The 19,396-nt window shown below is 41.8% G+C and overlaps 1 protein-coding gene across 9 annotated transcripts in view; it reads right to left on the bottom strand.

Moving 5' to 3' along the window:
• Nucleotides 1–19,396, bottom strand: part of ESR1 (estrogen receptor 1) — a 383,776-nt gene that overhangs the window by 110,573 nt on the left and 253,807 nt on the right. For all 9 annotated transcript variants that reach the window (XM_061624146.1, XM_061624145.1, XM_061624151.1 and 6 more), the window contains one exon: nt 15,020–15,136. In XM_061624146.1, coding sequence (XP_061480130.1) covers nt 15,020–15,136 — 117 coding nt within the window. The remainder of the gene's footprint in view (nt 1–15,019; nt 15,137–19,396) is intronic.

Raw genomic sequence — 19,396 nt, 5'->3', positions numbered from 1 at the left:
CCCTCAAAGTGCCTTGCAAACAATTCATAGTGGGCCTCCGAAGGGTCTAAAACTCCATTTCCTGGAGCTGATGTCAACAGACCCCTGACAATACGGAAAAGCTCCACCGGATGGCTACTTGAGGATGCGATGGAGGCAGAGAAGTGGGCCTTCTTCACCACCCTCACCACCACACAGTGGGCACGGTTATGATGTTTTACTCATGCCCGATCAGACTCACAGCATGTCTTTTGCCACTTGCACTCTAGCTGTCGTCCAGCCTGTTTCATTGCCCTTAGCTCACTGGTGTACCAAGGTGCAAGCCGGGCTCCACAATGCTGGAGAGGGCATTCGGGGGCAACCATTTCAAGAGCCTGACGGTCTTCACTGTTCCACAGCATGACAAGGGCTTCAACAGGGTCACCTGCTCTATCTACTGGGAACTCCCCCACGGCATTCAGGAATCCTATGGATTCCATTAGGCTCCGGGGGCGGACCATCTTAATCTGTCCACCACCCCTGCAGCCAGCTCCAAGATAGAGTGGTTTCCTGGTGACAGAGATGGAAGTTCTGCAGACCACAGCAACTCCTCCCCCCCCGTCCCTGCAGCCTGTGCTGGTGTTGCACCGAGTATCCAGGTGGGCAAAGCTGGGTCAGATCAACTCCTCCAAGCTCACCCACCCAGGTCTTAGTAAGGCACACCAAATTGGCACCTTCATCCACAATCAAATCATGGATGACAGTGGTCTTATTGTGTACCGATCTGGCATTAAACAACAACGCACACAGGCCAGTGGGCACAGCAGATGAGCAACGAGGAACCCATCCATGAGAGGAGCGGCAGCAAGGAACAAGGCGCAGATAGCCTTGCCTTCGTCTTCTACGGTAATTCACCACATCCCCATGGCTATATTTCCCTCTACCCATGATCACTGAAATTGGGGTGGCATCACCCACGTTCCTCCATACTAAGACTCCTCCTAAACAGCTGATATGGACCCAACACGAGCCCACCAACAAAACCTGCAAGAGTGTATTGTCCCAGTAGGCCTCTGCGAGAATTGGGAACAGTCATACCCATTCAAACTTTTTCACACAGGGCCCATCTACTCCCCCTCCTGTCTCACACCCAGGGAGGGCCAGCCTTCTGCCAGTTACAGACTCTCACTCTGAAGGCATCTGGTGACTTTCTCCTATCATTCAGTTCACTGCACAGGCTCCCACCCTGTGCAAGAACTACACATGCACCACACGCCCTCCCTACCACCAATCCCCTCTAGATTGGTTTAACAGAAAACAAATTAAAAAAAGAAAAGGTAATAAAAGGGGGGAAGCACCCTTGCCCTTGGGACTCCCAAAGGGGCCACTCCCTTCGGTGGCGACCCCGTTGGCGGCAGACCCGCCGCCCAAGGGCAGCTGAGCTTTTGTGCCTCCTCACCCAGCCAGCAGCTGATGCAAGAGGCTGCAAGATTAACTGCAGCCTCTCTCTGGAGCCAGGGTCAGGCAGGGGGTCCCAGTCCTTGCAGCACTTACCAGGGACCTCAGCTGTCTTGAGACAGTAACCCAAAGGAGCAAGCAGCAAGCACCCAGATGCTCAGATACTCACTCCCAGGGCAGGTCTTCTTCAGTCCCCTAGTGCTGCAGCAGTTCCCCTAGAAAACTATGTCCCCAAAGTACCATACCCACTATACTGCCTAAAATATCATGTAGTACAGTCAGTCTTTTCATTATTATTTTTAAAAGATATATAGAATCAACAAATATGATGATGTTTGATATGGCTGAGAATGAAGAGAATATTATAAAGACAGTATGCGCAGGACTTTGCTGTCTGTGCTAAATGGAATGACTACCTGTGCATGTGCCATCATTGTTCAACACCTGCAATCCTCTATGGCAGGGGTTTCCAAACTGTGATCTGTGAGCTTCATTCATGTTGTCCATGGTAGGTCTGAGGATTTGTGGTTGAAGATGGAAGATGGCACATCCATCATATTAAATATTTATATTGATTTATAATTGTATTTTATTTCTTACATTGTATTTTATTGTATTACATACAATACATACATTGTAATTCTATGGAATTACAATTGTTACAACATATGAAAAAAATTAATTGGTCCACCAAGACCCTCAGTAATTTTCAAGTGGTCTGTGGGAAAAGACGTTTGGGAATCACTGCTCTATGGAACCCCGATGCATGATGAAATCAAGAACCAATCCACTGACTTCAGTGCTTGGTCAGCTAAGGTTGGTCAGCAGATTTTCAGAGCAGACTTGTGTTGTGTGTGTCAGGGACAATGACAATGCCATCTTCCAGGATGGCATGACATACTATGAGAAGCACAGGGTCGCCACCAGAAAAGGGATCCCTGTGTCAAGTTCTGCCCATACAGAGTAAAACTTGCTCCATCTTTTGAAGTCATCATGTTGTATTTCCTTGCTCCATCAGTGACAGCCAATGTTGTGGAGTGGAGGCAGAAAGCAAACATGATAATATCACTCACAACACAATCAAGGTTCTGTCAGTACCCACACATAAAGCACTTCATGTGAAAGTTGTCTTGAGGGATTTACCCCAAGGAATACCAGCTAGAATCTTTTATACATATATATATATAGAATTTGCAGTCACTGTGCAGGAAAGTGTTGGCCCTGTCAACCATCAAAACCAATGTTATACACATGCAGCGCAATACAATAGGGCAGTACATTTTGAGAAAATTATTACTGAAGTAATTAACAATATTTCAGCTGCAACTACTATCTAATGTTTTACAGTGTAATCCTATGCAATTCTACTCAGACACATTGGGTTCAATAGTACTTACTTCCAAGGTAAGTGTGTATTTAGGATTGCAGCCTTAATAAAATTAACTGTGTACTAAAAAACAGCATCTAACAAGACAATCCTATGTATGTGTGCCTACTCAAGACAGGCTACAATCCTATTCCCAATGACCTGGGAGTCTGCTCCTCTGATCTGAATGGGATTTACTTCCAAGTTCAGTCAATCAATCTTTCTTTTTTATGGTCAATGATCAGCATAGATCTAAATGTTGTTGTGATTTTCAAGAGATAATGGACATTTTTTTTGTTCTCAAAGTTATACGTTATAGCTTGGTGTAGGGTTCTAAATTCTTTATCTGCCAAAGTTTGTACCTCTTTCCAAGGAGGTGATGTTTGATCAGCATACAAGCATTTATCCTGAAACTAGTAGCCTCCCAAAGGAATAAACTGACTACGCAGTGAGAGGCAGGTTACTGGGCTATCCCATGTCCTGAGAACCTGCATTAAAAGGCTAATTAACCTATCTAGATTCAGCCTAAGTGAATGAAAAAAGGGCACCAATGTCATCCTTCTATGCTGATAGCCACCACTACAAACAGGCCAGCATCTAGCTAGAGAGCTCCTATGTACTCTGAAATGCACACCTAAAGGAAGGTTCCCATTGCTGATGCAGAGCCACAGTTAGTGTTTAGCATCTGCCTGAGAGCAGGCAAGCTGAGAGCAGTCAAGAGAGGAAACCCTGTCCCTATTGACCTGGGCTTTGGGTAAGATCAACAGTGAAAAACAGGCAAGCAATTAACACAAGAGGAGCACCAACATGATTGCATTTGAAAATACCCCCAACCAGAGTATTTTTTCCTCCTCACAACAGGCATACTCTCCTACCTTATACGTCTGTGCAGTGGGGGCAATCAGGGCCAGATTATCCATTAGGCTTAGTAGGCTGAAGCCTGAGGGGCCAGAGCTCTTGGGGGCCCATGCATAAGCTAAAAAAAATTATCGCTGGACAAGAGGTTCTGAACCACCCGCCATCCCCCCACTTCACTTACCTTTTTCTGTTTTTTTGTGGTTTGCCATCAATCAAGATGGCGGCTGAGGTTTCCCTAAGGGGCTGAAGCCTCTGCCGCCATCTTGGTTGATGGCAAACCTGCGTGAAAAAAAGCAGAAAGGTAGGGAGAAGGGTCCCCAAACACCAATCAGCCTAGGGGCCCTCCTCAGCTTAATCCGGCCCTGGGGGCAATGAAGAAAAGCTGATGCTGTGAGGGAAGAGGAAGGGGCAGGATCACAGTGCTGTTCAATTGAACTGTGCAGCCTGAACTGGCAAAAGGGGAGTGGAAAGGCAAGGAAAACTACAAGTTCACATAGGAGGCAGGGCAGGTGGGGGAGGGAGGGCGAGACAACAAGCAGGAGTGCCTGGAGGTAGTAGCTGAGGTGAGGGGGTACACTCTTTCTGCTGCCTTCCCACACTGTCCTTGACCCATCAGCTGAGGCAAATGCCTCACCTTGCCTAATGGGAGGGCAGGCCTTGGAAAGTGGTGTTCTCTGGTGTATTGGCGTAAGCTTCTAACCAGCCAATTCACCCATCACCCAATTGATTATGTGTGCATGAATACATGAATGAAACAATTGATAGTTTGGGGGTGTTCACAGCTCTGTGACTATTTTTGCAGTAAACTAGCCACTGTACTCGTGGGAAAGTGAATTGTTTGAAGTGATCTATTATGCAAATTAAACGGAATCACCAGAGCTTCATATATGCATTGAACTGTGTCTTGCCCAAAAAATGTGATTACAGGGCCTATAGTATGTGGTGCCCTTTCTGAGAAACAGGTTACATATAAATTCCATAGAGTGAAAAATGCATACCTTGCTGCACACTGGGATATTTTTATTTTATTTATTTATTTATATCCCACCCTTCCTCCCACTAGGAGCCCAGAGCGGCATACTATTTAAAAAAAACTGCCATCTAAATTTACCCATTACAGCAGGCACCTCTGCTAATGGCCACGTTTGAGCAGAAGCTGTAAGAAGTAGACTCACGATAGTTGGAGCACTGTGCACAATGGAAAACCCTTTTTTAGCAGCTTCATTTATATATAATCTTCTCAATACAGTAACCCATCTGTTGGAAAAAAGGTGGAGTACTATGGCTAGACAGTCTGCCTAAAGATTAATGTAATCCTTGAACAGCATTTTCTTTTCAATTATTTGTTTCTTACCCTTTGTCCATTACTAATGTTGAATACCCAGGCAGTACTACTGAGCATAAAAACAACTTTATGGCAAGGCTGAAGAAGTTGAGATTAGATCAATATTTTATTACAGCATAACTTTAAAATAGAGACAACATTTTGATGAGGAACTAGGATAATTTCACTACTGCACATATATGTTTATTAAATACACAATATAATGTTGCATTGGTATGCAACTAAACTGACATACTTAATCATTTCTGAGTTCTAATAAAAGAAACAGACACTTATTAGTCATGTTTCTTTTCCTCAGAAAGAAAAGGGACTAAATATGAAAATAATTCACAATTTGTGAACTATTATTTCACAACACCCTGGAATTCCTTTAATCAGAAGTGAAGTGAGAAAACAAAACTGATTAGACCAGCAGAGATTAAGAACATTTATTTCTTACATGTATATGCTGCCTTTCTTTCATCATAGACCCCAAGACATCATGCATGTGGTTCCCAGGCAATCTCCCATCCAGGCACTTACCAGACCCAGCCCTGCTTAACTTCAGCAAGGTGGTGGCTTCATGTACCTTCAGACCATAGCCAGGAACATTAAGTTGCTCATAGACTAGAGGCATATTGCATGGCATGGGATGTGATTCAATTTCTTCTCATCTGCTGACAATGCATCAAGGCTAGAGAAAACTAATTTAGTTGCTTCTACTGGTCTTTTGAGGTTCTCTTTACAAGCAAGCCTCTGCTAAAGATTGTGAAACAACAACATACTAAATGACAAGACATACCATGTAACCCATCATATGCTTTTTTTTAACAAAAAAGCAGCACATTTTCTTTACTTCCTTATAGAAGAGATTATATATCTGATTACCATCAATGTTAATTTGAATACCATCTATATTAACTGGAATCATGTTTTCAGTGTAATCTTATTGTAATCTTATTACAAGTAATATTGTATTTGAAATTTACATATTGCCGAAAATAATGGGATCCTAGTGTAAAAGGGTCGAGGTCCACTCAGCCTTCCATCCATCCATGGTCGGTAAAATGAGTACCCGGCATATGCTGGGGGGTACAGAAAGGCCAGGGAAGGAACTGGCAATCCCACCCCATATATACGGTCTGCCTTGTAAACGTCGCAAGATGTCACCCTAAGAGTCGGAAACAACTCGCACTATAAGTGTGGGGACACCTTTACCTTTAGTGTTTCAACATGATTTGAAAAGGGATTTTCTAACCATGATGTTTTGTTAAATGTTGGGATGTAAATATTCTACAGATAGAAATATGAATATAAGAATAGTTTATCATGATTTGGTAATGTTCAATGTCATATATATAAATAAATAAATAAATAAATAAATAAATAAATAAATAAATAAAAGTTTGCTAGGGAAATTAAAGAGAGCTTATTTGTGGATACTGAACAAACAATACTTGTATCAAGGCCTGCTGGTTCTTGCCAGTAAGAAGATAGGCTCCATGTGTATGAACAGATATGATGCTCTGATGATGTGGGTGTGAACCATTTTATTTTGGAACAAAGCACAACAAAACAACTAGGATCCTAAATTACTTTCCTGTTCATGCAAGGGAGGGGCAGTTTCCACCAACTCTCCCCTTCAATATCCCACATAATCCCCAGAAGCAGATTTATAGGGGGCTGCAGAGATGGTTGCTTAGACTTGCTGAAGCACTTTGACCTATTCGTGAAAGTACCAAACATAGAAATCTGCCTTGTTGTGAGTCAGATCACTGGTCCATCTATAGTGACTGCCAGCAGCTTCCAAAGATTTCAGACACAAGCCTTTCCCAGTGCTACCTTGAGACACCAGGGACTGAACCTGATTCTGCATGCAAGACAGATTCTCTAACCACCTAGGCCCTTCCAAAGTTCTTTTAGTATCTAACAAATGTTGAGATTGTTCCCTCTTCTGATTTTCAAAGTACAAGAAGCATAATATCCTATTGCAAATTCCATTAAAATTATATTAACAGGTAGCTTGAATGGAGAATCATAACCGAATTAGCAGGAGCAGAAAAGGTAGTTGTAATTTATTCTCAAACTGCACATTTGTTGTGTCTTTGGAGGGGAGGATTACTATGTTTCCCAGCAGACAGTAAATAGTATTTCTGATGTATAATAGGTTACAGGGAGTATTATGAAGTATGTTTAAACAACAGGCACCCTCTGTATTTACAGAGGATGAACATACTTCTACATGAAAAGTATTTTGGCAGTGTCCTTTCAGTTAATTGGTTCTTTAAATACACAAGTACTAATAACTCTACATTTTTACATTAGTACAGAACAGTGTATTTAGCAAATATTATAGACATTCACTTCAGATGCAATACAAATAGTTTCCTACAGCGTGACTACTTTTCTTCCTCATTCAGTAAATACTATTTTTAGTATAGTACAATGTTGCATTCAAGATAATTGCAAGGCAAATTAGAATTCTTGGAATCATTCCAGATGATGCATTAAAAAATTAATTCATATTTGCTTCTGAGAATTCCTTTAATAATCATCTGCTTTCCCTGTCTTATTTGTTTGGTATTTAATAAATTCACATGATAGCATGATTCAGAATAAGAGAAAGAATTAAGAATAGGTCCAAACTTTCAAATAACTGTTTTCAAGAATAGAGGAAAGTAAAATTATTCACACTAGGAAAACTTTAAATATTTAAATAAATCTAGTCATCACGAAGTGACAGCTAATGAATTTAGACTAACCAAACTCTCTGAACAAATAAAGGGCATGTCTTGGAAACTTACCAAAGAGTTAGATAAAAGTAGATCCAGAAGATCATCCTATAATTAATTAAGGCTCTACAAGATGTTGTTCCAAGGCTGTTTCACTGAAACTGGTTTGGGCAAGACTTGCATACAGTTTAAATTGTATTAATTTAAATTAATACAAACTGTTTTCCTAAAAGACTGTGTAGATGAGATCCACTGGCTGGAGGGGTTTATTTATTTATTTATTAGATTTATTAGATTTATATACCACCCGACTAGCAATAGCTCTCTGGGCGGTCAACATAAAATAGCATAAAAAATACAATAAATAACAAAATAATACTAAATAATACAATCGAAAATCCAATACAATAACATTTTTAAAAATAAATCAGTGTAACTTAAAATGCTTCAGAGAATAGGAAGGTTTTGACCTGGCGCCGAAAAGAGAGCAGAGTCGGCGCCAGGCGTACTTCCTCGGGGAGACTGTTCCATAGTTCAGGGGCCACCACTTGTCACTACCCTCCGGGCCTCCCTGTGAGTTGGAACCCGGAGGAGGGCCTTCATAGCAGAACGTAGTGTACGGGCCGGTTCATATCGGAAGAGGCGTTCCGCAAGGTATCGTGGTCCCGCACCGTATAAGGCTTTATAGGTCAATACCAACACTTTGAATCTGGCCCGGAAATATATTGGCAACCAGTGCAAGCGGGCCAGAACAGGTGTTATATGCTCGGACCGCTTGGTCCTTGTCAGCAATCTGGCCACCGCATTTTGCACTAGCTGTAGCTTCCGAACTGTCTTCAAAGGTAGCCCTACGTAAAGCGCATTACAGTAATCCAAACGTGAGGTTACCAGAGCATGTACCACTGCTGTAAGGTCCTCTTTACTCAAATAGGGACATAGCTGGGCCGGCAACCGAAGTTGGTAGAACGCATTCCTAACCACCGAGGCTACTTGAGCCTCAAGTGAGAGGGAAGAGTCTAAGGAGACTCCCAGACTATGAACCCGGTCCTTTAGGGGGAGTGTAACCCCATCCAGGACAGGGTATATATCCACCATCCGATCAGAGAACCCGTCCACCAACAGCATCTCAGTCTTGTCTGGATTGAGCTTCAGTTTGTTAACTCTCATCCAGTCCATTGTCGCGGCCAGGCAATGGTTCAGCACATCAACAGCCTCACCTGAAGAAGATGAAAAGGAGAAGTAGAGCTGCGTGTCATCAGCATACTGATGACAACGCACTCCAAAACTCCTGATGACCTCTCCCAAGGGCTTCATGTAGATATTGAAAAGCAAGGGGGATAAAACTGACCCCTGCGGGACCCCATATTGGAGAACCCGCGGTGTCGAGCAATGTTCCCCAAGCACTACCTTCTGGAGACGACCTGCCAAGTTGGAGCGGAACCACTGCCAAGCAGTACCTCCAACTCCCAACTCCGCGAGCCTCTCCAGAAGGATACCATGGTCGATGGTATCAAAAGCCGCTGAGAGATCAAGGAGAATCAACAGAGTTACACTCCCTCTGTCTCTCTCCAGACATAGGTCATCGTACAGGGCGACCAAGGCTGTCTCAGTGCCAAAACTGGGCCTAAAACCAGATTGAAATGGATCTAGATAATCGGTTTCATCCAATAGCTCCTGGAGCTGGCCAGCAACCACTCGTTCTAAGACCTTGCCCAGGAATGGAACATTCGCCACTGGCCTGTAGCTGTTAAAATTGTCTGGGTCCAAGGAAGGATTTTTCAGGAGTGGTCTCACCACTGCCTCTTTCAGACAGCCCGGGACCACTCCCTCTCGTAAAGAGGCATTTATCACTTCCTTGGCCCAGCTACCTGTTCCATTCCTGCTAGTTTTTATCAGCCAGGAGGGATAAGGATCCAGTACCGAAGTGGTTGCACGTACCTGTCCAAGCACCTTGTCCACGTCCTCGAGTTGAACCAACTAAAGCTCATCCAATAAAACAGGACAAGACCGTGCTCCGGACATCTCACTAGGATCAACTGCTATAACTTGAGAGTCTAGGTCCCGGCGGATACATGAGATCTTATTCTGGAAGTGATCGGCAAACTGATTACAGCGGGCTTCCAATGATTCCACCGTGTCTGGAGGGTTTGAATGAAGAAGCCCCCAGACAACTCGAAATAGCTCCACTGGGCGGCAAAGAGATGATTTAATAGTGGCAGCAAAATGATGTTTTTTAGCTGCCTTAACCGCTCCTACATAGAGCTTAGTCAAAGCACTAACCAGCGCATAATTGTATCCGTCGGGAGTTCGTCTCCATTTCCGCTCAAGCCGCCTCCTATCTTGCTTCATCGCTCTCAGCTCCGGAGTATACCATGGAGCTGTATGAGCTCTACACAGGAGAGGGTGTGCAGGAGCGATTGTGTTTACAGCCCGGGTCATCTCCGTATTCCACAGAGTGACCAGGGCTTCAGCAGAAGCGCCAGTCCTATCAGCCGGAAAATCCCCCAGAGCCCTTTGAAAACCTTCAGGATCCATTAGTCTCTGAGGGCGGACCAATTTAATAGGTCCCCCACCCTTGCAGAGGAAAGAGGCTACTGAAAGTCTAAACTTCAGCAAGCAGTGGTCTGTCCATGACAAAGGGAGTGTTGTAAAACTCCCCACATCCAGATCACTATCCCCATGCTCAGTAGCAAAAACAAGGTCTAGAGTGTGCCCCGATACATGTGTTGGACCACTAACAAATTGAGACAGCCCCATGGATGTCATGGAAGCCATGAAGTCCTGAGCCGCGCCAGACAAAGTAGTTAGGAAGGAACAGAGGTGCTTTCCACTGGCACAGCAGGCATGTCTGCTACAATTATGCCCATGGAACTCCATGGGTGCAGATGTACTGCTAGCAGTGTTTCTCCTGGTGGTAGGCCCCAAAACTGGGTACTTTGGAAGTGGGCCTAAAGCAGCCTTAAATCCACTGGTTCCAAGGCTCTTTCTTTCTCCTTGGAGGCCTATTTCTGGATGGGGTGCACTTCCCCTGAAATAATGATTTTGGGGAATGTTCTTGGATCCATCTTTGTCGCTGGAGGCTCAGGTAGTCTTTTACCAGCTATGGCTGGTACACCAGTAATGGATGTTCTTGAATAAAGATAGTCTGGCAAAGGTTATTCATGCACTGGCAATCTCAAGACTCAATCATTGCAATGTGCTCTATGTGGGCTACCCTCGGGCCTGGTCTGGAAACTCCTGCTGGTACAAAACACTGAAGCTAGACTGTTGGTGGGGACAGACTATTACCAGTGCATAACTCCGGTGCTCAAAACCTTGCATTGGCTACCCATACATTACCAGGCCTGGTTCAAGGTTCTTGTATTCATTTACAAGGCACCTAAAAAATTGGGTCCAGGATACCTCAAGGACAGCCTGATCCCTTATATTCCTGCCCAATCACTGAGGTCTCCAGAGGTGTCACTGTAACTTTTCCCCCATGGCCCAGATGCATGGTTCACATCCACCAGGAAGTCTTGCACTCAGTATTGTGGGCCCAATTTTATGGAACTCCCTTTCAATTGAGGTCAGCCAGGGCCCATTCCTGTTGAAGTTCTAGTGCCTCCTTTTCTTTTTCATTTCAGCAGGCATTTTAACTGAATTCTGAATTTTATAGGTTTTAACTATTTTTTATTTTCATTTATTGACTCATACACCGCTTAAAGACTACTGTGATTAAGTGGTATATAGACTGTTAAAATAAATTAATAAATAGAGCTGCTGTAGTTGGTTCAACTCCAGCATAAAAACCAATGGGGAATTAAAATATAGAACCATGAGGAGAAAAAGAAAAAGAAATAAAAGTCTGCCGCCCACCCTTTGCCCTGGCTGGTATGACCTGGCAGAGCTGGATCATCTTCCACTGCATTCCCCCTGGCCCCAGTTAGGATTGCTCTGGATGATGTTTTGGTATAACATATCCTTTTAGGAAAAAATGCTGCAAAAATACTAAAAATTAGAACAAATACTGTAACAAAGAAGCAAGGAAAGAGGTAATGGGGACTAAGGAATGGTGTCTCTACTCTATTTAATCAATATTCTGTACCTAACCTAATTAATGAAAGCCAGTGTGGTGTAGTGGTTAAGGTGATGGACTACGACCTGGGAGACCAGGCTTCGAATCCCCACATAGCCATGAAGCTCACTGGGTGACCTTGGGCCAGTCACTGCCTCTCAGCCTCATGAAAACCCTATTCATAGGGTTGCCATAAGTTGGAATTGACTTGAAGGCAGTACATTTACATTTAACCTAATTAAATATTTCTAGCACAATTTGATTTTCAAATACCAACATGGGCGCTGAGAATAGACATATTGCAGCAGGAGAAGTCAACTTGACTGTTTCAGCACACAACCAAATTTTCATACAACCCAAGTAACCAGCTGCTACATGCCCCAGTTCAATTAAAATTCAAAGGATTTTTTCATTTGGCTATGAATCCATATTCATGATTCCACACCATTCATAGTAGTGTAGTGGCAAATTCAGAAGTGCAGGTTCCCTTCATGATAGTCTCAGTCATGCCCCCTCCTATCTTTCTTTCTTTCTTTCTTTCTTTCTTTCTTTCTTTCTTTCTTTCTTTCTTTATTTATTTATTTATTTATTTATTTATTTATTTGCTGCTGGGTTGAGAATGAAATTCTTGTTAATACCTTCTCCCACAACAATAGATGTCTCTAGCAGTCAATCAACATGAAAGGGGAGAGTGTTAGCTACTGAGAAGAGTCTTCTCAGTGCCTGACTCACCTCCTTTCACTCTGATTGGCTCCAATCAGCAGGAAAGGACGAGGAAGCATGGTAGAAGACTTTTCTCAGTAGCTAACACATTTCCCTTTCCTGCTGATTGGCTCATAGGATGCTGGAGACATAGGGACCCTGCTGCTCCCCAAAAAAGTAAGGGGTCTAAGACCCCCCGAGTCCCTGCATAAGTACACCCTTGACCATTCATGACCATTCCTTTAAAGCTGTCTTTGAACAAGAACACTTGTTCATCCAGAAGTAGACTGCAGCTTTCAATATAGAAATGGGGGAGAAATTTAGTTTAGTTTGCATTTTAATCTGAATTTAGCTAATTTGCACCTTGTGAAACAAAACATGAACCAAAATGCAACTTTGAAAATTCTTTGAAATTCACACTTCTCCTAATACAGTTCTTCCTCAAAAATCTTACCCTACATAAATGGTTGCATATAAATGCATATAGTAGTAAAAGTAACATACAAACAAACATTATATTAGGGAAATTTGATTGCAAAATGTGAACAACCAAGGTTGCACACAAAATGTATATATTAGAAAAAATGCATCCTAAAATGCTAATGAATTCTGTGTCAGCCTTTTTTTTTAAAAAAATGCAAACTAATGCAGAAATGTGGAAAACTGAGTTTAAGATTGGAAAAATTAAAAAAACTAAGATTTGTCCATCTCTACTTCATTCCGCTGCACATCAGTACCTGTCTAGGATATTATAGGGTAGCACAAAATTCATTAGTAGCCTTGGGCCAGAAAGATACAAGATTTATAGAAATAAATTAAGTATAAAATCCTAGTCCTTTGCTTTCGTTTAAAATTTCAGCTTCATAAAGTGCTACTTTCCTTAAGAACCATGGGTTATACAAGTAAATTAAGAAGCATTATACAGCCACAAGAGTGGCTGTATACTATAGCCAGCGTGGATTTTTCGCATTCTGCCATGTTAAATACCCCCATGCCATTCTGCTCCTTCCCATAAGCACATTTCAAAACAAAATCTTACAAAGCTTATAGTGCTGAACTGAGAAATGCTTGCTGAACAACCCTCTAAGTTTTCATGGCGATACAGACAACAGTCAGAGAGAATAAAGAGTTCAAAGTCTAAAACAAGAGAGGGAAAATCCAGACCCCTGTTGGACTTTTTTCTGTCAGTGGTTTCATCATTTGTTGAAATTAATTAAAAATCAACCATATTCACAGAGTACCTATAATCCTATTACTGACCTAGCCCCATACTCTGACCTTCATTTTCTGCAATTTAAAAGTTAAAAAAATGCATGGCTGATTTTTAATTAATTTAAGAAATTTAACATTGACGTTTATTTTAACATCGAGGATGCTCAGTAAGAACCAACTGTCAGAGTCCTAAAAACCAGACTCACAGCTGTTTGACTTGGCTAATCAGGGGGCCACACCCATACCAGACTTTTATTTCCCTTTAGACAGTCATGGCTTCCCCCAAAGAATCCTGGGAAGTGTAATTTGTGAAGGGTGCTGAGAATTGTTAGGAGACTCCCTGACAGAGCTCCAGTGGCCAGAGTGGTTTAACAGTCAGCTCCTCTTCTGTGGATTGTAGCTCTGTGAGGGGAATAGGGCCTCTCCTAGCAACTAAGCATGATTATAAAGGAGTAGATCCAACTGAACTCAGAAAGCAGGCAAATGATCAAACCTGCTTTCCCCTCCTCCTCCCTCCTTCCCTTCTCTTCCGCCTTCCCGCTCCTGTCTCCTCCCTTCTCCTCCTCCTCCATGGTCAGTTTTACCTAGTCTAAGCATGATTGCACGGGAATAAATCCCACTGAACTCAATAAGCATGCAAATGATGAGACCTGCCTTTCCCCTTCCCTCCCTCCCTCTCCTCTCCTCTCCCTTCCTCCTCCCCTCCCCTCTTCCTCCTCCTCTGCCCACTCTAGCCCTCCCTTCCTCCCTCCTCCTCCTCCTCCCCCCCATGGTCAGTTTCACCTATCCTAAGCATGTTTGCATGGCAATAAATCCCATTGAACTCAATAAGCATGCAAATGATCAAACTTGTCTTTCTCCTCCCCTCCCCCTCCTACCTACTCCCCTTCCTACCCAACCCTCTGCTCTTCCTTCTCCCCTCCCTCCTCCTTCCCTCCCCCTGCACTTCCTCCTCCTCCCCTCCCCATCCCCTATAGTCAGTTTCACCTATCCTAAGCATGACTGCAGGGGAGTATATCCCACTGAATTCAATAAGCATGCAAATGATCAATCCATTCTCAGCAAACTTGCACAGGATCCCATTTCTTGCCTCCCGGATTAAAAAGCGGAGGAAATCACTAACAGGCAAAAAAAAAAATCTTGCAGTTTAAGAATGTACAAATTTGTAGGGCAGTACAATGTCTCAGAGAGGAGGCCAGGTCACTTTTTCCCCTGGTGCATTCATGATAGCTGCCCAATTTCTCTGCTTTTTAAAGTTTGAAAGAAATATCTGTTGGCTATAGGTACATTCTTAAACTGCAAGGTTTTTTTGCCTATTAGTGAATTTGTACTAAAGATCATGTTTGGATACATACCACCTTTCATCATGCCAACTTCATAGCATTTTCGGAGCCTACAAGCCTGGCAACTTTTCCTCCTGTTCTTGTCAATGGTACACTGGTTGGTAGCAGGACACATGTAATCATTGTGACCTGTAAAAATCAGAAGGAATTGACAATGACATTAAAGCAAACAATTCTTACACATACCCGCCCAACACAATTTTCAGAAGCTTCTCAAAAGTTTTACTTTGAATTTCTTGCTGTTTGATGGGCACGAGGAACTTGGCCTTTTCAGTGGTGGCCTCATGTATTCCAACCTCCCTCCTGAAGGAGGTAAATAAGGCCTCCTTATTGCTGGGAGGGAGGTTAAAGCATGATGACTTTTTTTAAAAAATCCTGTCTGTTTTTGTCATGCTAGAAAAAAATTAACTGCTGCAGGCTTTTAATTTTATATTTTTATTCTTGTTTGTAAGTGGTTCATTAGTTTGCTGTGGTGGGAAATTTTAACTGCTGCTGGTTCCAACTTTGAAACTGTATTTTATAGTAATGCTGTGTTTTGAATTTTTATACATTTTAACATTTTTGCAAGAGATGGTTTGCCCTGAAAGGTGGGATAGAAATGCATCATAAAAAAGCATAAAACAAACTCCTATGATTTGTGCTTGGCCTGTTTCCTGTGACTATAGTTCCTGTCACAATATGAGTGTAGTAGCTTGTGTCTGGATGTATATTAGTGTTCCCCTAAGACATTTCTATTTCCTTTTGAATAATAATAATAATAATAATAATAATAAATAATAATAATAATAAATCTACTGAAGTTTTTGTGTGGATTGAAAACACAAATTTGTTCAGGGCTCCTTCCACACACAGCTAAACAGGACAGGGTACAGTACACAATGAAACAATTTTATTACAGAACTGTTTGTTCTTCATTCAGGTCAGGAATCAATCTGAGGCAAAGTGAGTTGGAGCTTATTGGAGGCCTTGGTCTCATCAAATCCAGTCTACTATCATTCATTACATATTAGCAAATGTAAGGTTTTTTAAAAAGCAAGCAAGATTACACCAAAAACATCTGTTGACTTGTACTAAACAAACTGAGATCCTCACAGTAAGCAGGAGAACCATATAAATGTACTAATTCAGTGATAGAGACCACACAATGCCTAAAAAAGAAAAAAGAAGTATTGTTTGGAACTATAATTATTGTTTATTTTAATCATAAATTAGTCACAGAACCTGAGGGATTTTCTTAGCATTTTCATTCTTTTGTTTGATCTGTATTACATCAAAATATATTTACTATATTATAATGTTCACACAAAAAGATACTGTATTCAGTAACAGCCAATGTTAGTCATACTCAGAGTAGACTGCTAAATCAGTGGGGCTACTTTGAGAATGACTTTCTGGATATCAGTTCCTGCTCCAATTACATTGGGTAATATCCTATTGGTACGACTTAGCTGTAGCTCAAGGACATTAATTTCAATTGGTCTACTATTAGTATGACTAAGTGCAGGGGTTCCAAAACCATGATCCGTGGACCACCAGTGGCCTGCAAGCTTCATTCAGGTGGTCCACAGTGTGTCTATGGATTTGTGGCTGAAGACGGGAGATGGCACATCCATTGCACTGAATATTCATATCTATTTTTTAATTTCTTATATTATATTACATTTTTAATTCTGTGGGAACCTACAATTGCTATAGCAGGCACAAAAAATCCTTAAGTGGTCCACCAAGACTCGCAGCAATTTTCAAGTGGTCCATGGGAAACCATGGCTTGGGAACCATGACTAAGTGGGATATCACCTGTTACATATGGTATTTGTTGTTGTTATGTGCCTTCAAGTCAATTACAACTTATGGCGACCCTTTGAATCAGCAACCTCCAACAGCATCTGTCATGAACCACCCAGCTCAGATCTTGTAAGTTCAGGTCTGTGGTTTCCTTAATGGAATCAATCCATCTCTTGTTTGGCCTTCCTCTTTTTCTACTCCCTTCTTGTTTTCCTAGCATTATTTCTAGTGAATCATGTCTTCTCATTATATGTCCGAAGTATGATAACCTCAGTTTCATCATTTTAGCTTCTAGTAATAGTTCTGGCTTAATTTGTTCTAACACCCAATTATTTGTCTTTTTTGCAGTCCATAGTATGCGCAAAGCTCTCCTCCAACACCACATTTCAAATGAGTTGATTTTTCTCTTACCCCTTTTTTTCATTGTCCAACTTTCACATCCATACATAGAGATCGGGAATACCATGGTCTGAATGATCCTGACTTTAGTGTTCAGTGATACATCTTTGCATTTCAGGACCTTTTCTAGTTCTCTCATAGCTGCCCTCCCCAGTCTTAGCGTTCTTCTGATTTCTTGACTATGGTCTCCATTTTGGTTAATGACTGTGCCAAGGTATTGATAATCCTTGACAAGTTCAATGTCCTCATTGTCAACTTTAAAGTTACATAAATCTTCTGTTGTCATTATTTTAGTCTTTTTGACATTCAGCTGTAGTCCTGCTTTTGGGCTTTCCTCTTTAGCTTTCATCAGCATTAGTTTCAAATCATTACTGGTTTCTGTTAGTAGTATGGTATCGTCTGCATATCTTAAATTATTGATACTTCTCCCTCCAATTTTCACACCTCCTTCATCTTGGTCCAATCCCGCTTTCTGTATGATATGTTCTACGTATAGATTAAACAAATAGGGTGATAGAATACACCCCTGTCTCACACCCTTTCCGATGGGGAACCAGTGCAACCCATACTTGGGGAAGAGGCTAATGTAAGGACAGAATATGGGAAAACTGATTGGTTCCCTATCGGAAAGGGTGTGAGATAAAAGTGTACCTATTTTTTTAATCTATATGCAGAACATATATGGAAAGCAGGATTGGGCCAAAATAAAGGAAGTGTGAAAATTGGAGACACAAATATCAATAATTTAAGATATGCAGACGATACCATACTACTAGCAGAAACCAGTAATGATTTGAAACAAATGCTGACGGAAGTTAAAAAGGAAAGCACAAAAGCAGGACTACAGCTGAACATCAAAAAGACTAAACTAATGACAACAGAAGATTTATGTAACTTTACAGTTGACAATGAGGACATTGAACTTGTCAAGGATTATCAATACCTTGGCACAGTCATTAACCAAAATGGAGACAATAGTCAAGAAATCAGAAGAACGCTAGGACTAGGAGGATAGCTATGAGAGAACTAGAAAAGGTCCTCAAATGCAAAGATATATCACTGAATACTAAAGTCTGGATCATTCAGACCATGGTATTCCTAATCTCTATGTATGGATGTGAAAGTTGGACAGTGAAAAAATGGGTAAGAGAAAAATAAACTCATTTGAAATGTGGTGCTGGAGGAGAGCTTTGCAGATACCACAGAAAAGACAAATAATTGGGTGTTAGAACAAATTAAACCAGAACTATCATTAGAACCTAAAATGATGAAGCTGAGGTTATCATACTTTGGACATGTAATGAGAAGACATGATTCATTAGAAAAGACAATAATGGTGGGAAAAACAGAAGGGAGTAGAAAAAGAGGGACAAACAAGAGATGAATTGATTCCATAAAGGAAGCCACAGACCTCAACTTACAAGATCTGAACAGGGTGGTTTATAACAAATGGTATTGGAGTTCGCTGATTCATAGGGTCGCCATAAGTTATAATTGACTTGAAGGCACAGAACACACACAAGGCTTAGGGTGCAATTCTATAGTCGCAGGGCCATGAGATTTTATGGATCTCCCTCTTGTTTCATGGTGTACCAACAATTATACAGGTCTAAATTCCAAAGCAAAAGACAGTAACTGAAAATCATAACAAAGAGCATTAAACATTTTAATTTATTCTATGAAAAGCAGAACATGTCAGGACTGACATTAAATGAGCGAAGTATGTAAACCACCAGAACAGACAAGCAAATGAGCTATGACAACCAGAGTGATGGTTCATCTAAATAATTGTAAATAATTCAGTGTTCCTGAAATTGACATCCCATGCATGTTTACTTAGGTAAGTCCCACTGAACTGATGGGGGCTTACTTTCCAATACATATGTTTAAAATTACAGACTAAGGATCAATCCAATTCACATTTACACCAGGTTGAGGGCAGTTGGATGCAGAGGATTTCCAGCTGAGCCGGCTGGGTCCTGCCTCAGCTGGGCTATGCTGGTGTAAGTCCCTCAGCCCGGCTCAGCCAGAGCTTGGTTGGCATAGTATGGGCTCAGCCAAGACCGGCGTAAATGAACCCGGCATAAGCTGGCCTAAGTTCCAAAACAGGGGTGTTCAAGGGCATGTCAGTGGAAGGGCCGAAGTGAGGGGACTTAGGTCATATCCAACTCATGTTCGGAGCACTCCTGCAGGTCCCAATTCAGG

The sequence above is a fragment of the Rhineura floridana genome, chromosome 4 (assembly GCF_030035675.1).
Source record: "Rhineura floridana isolate rRhiFlo1 chromosome 4, rRhiFlo1.hap2, whole genome shotgun sequence".
Lineage (NCBI taxonomy): Eukaryota > Metazoa > Chordata > Lepidosauria > Squamata > Rhineuridae > Rhineura > Rhineura floridana.
This window is presented reverse-complemented; position numbering and strand designations above follow the sequence as displayed.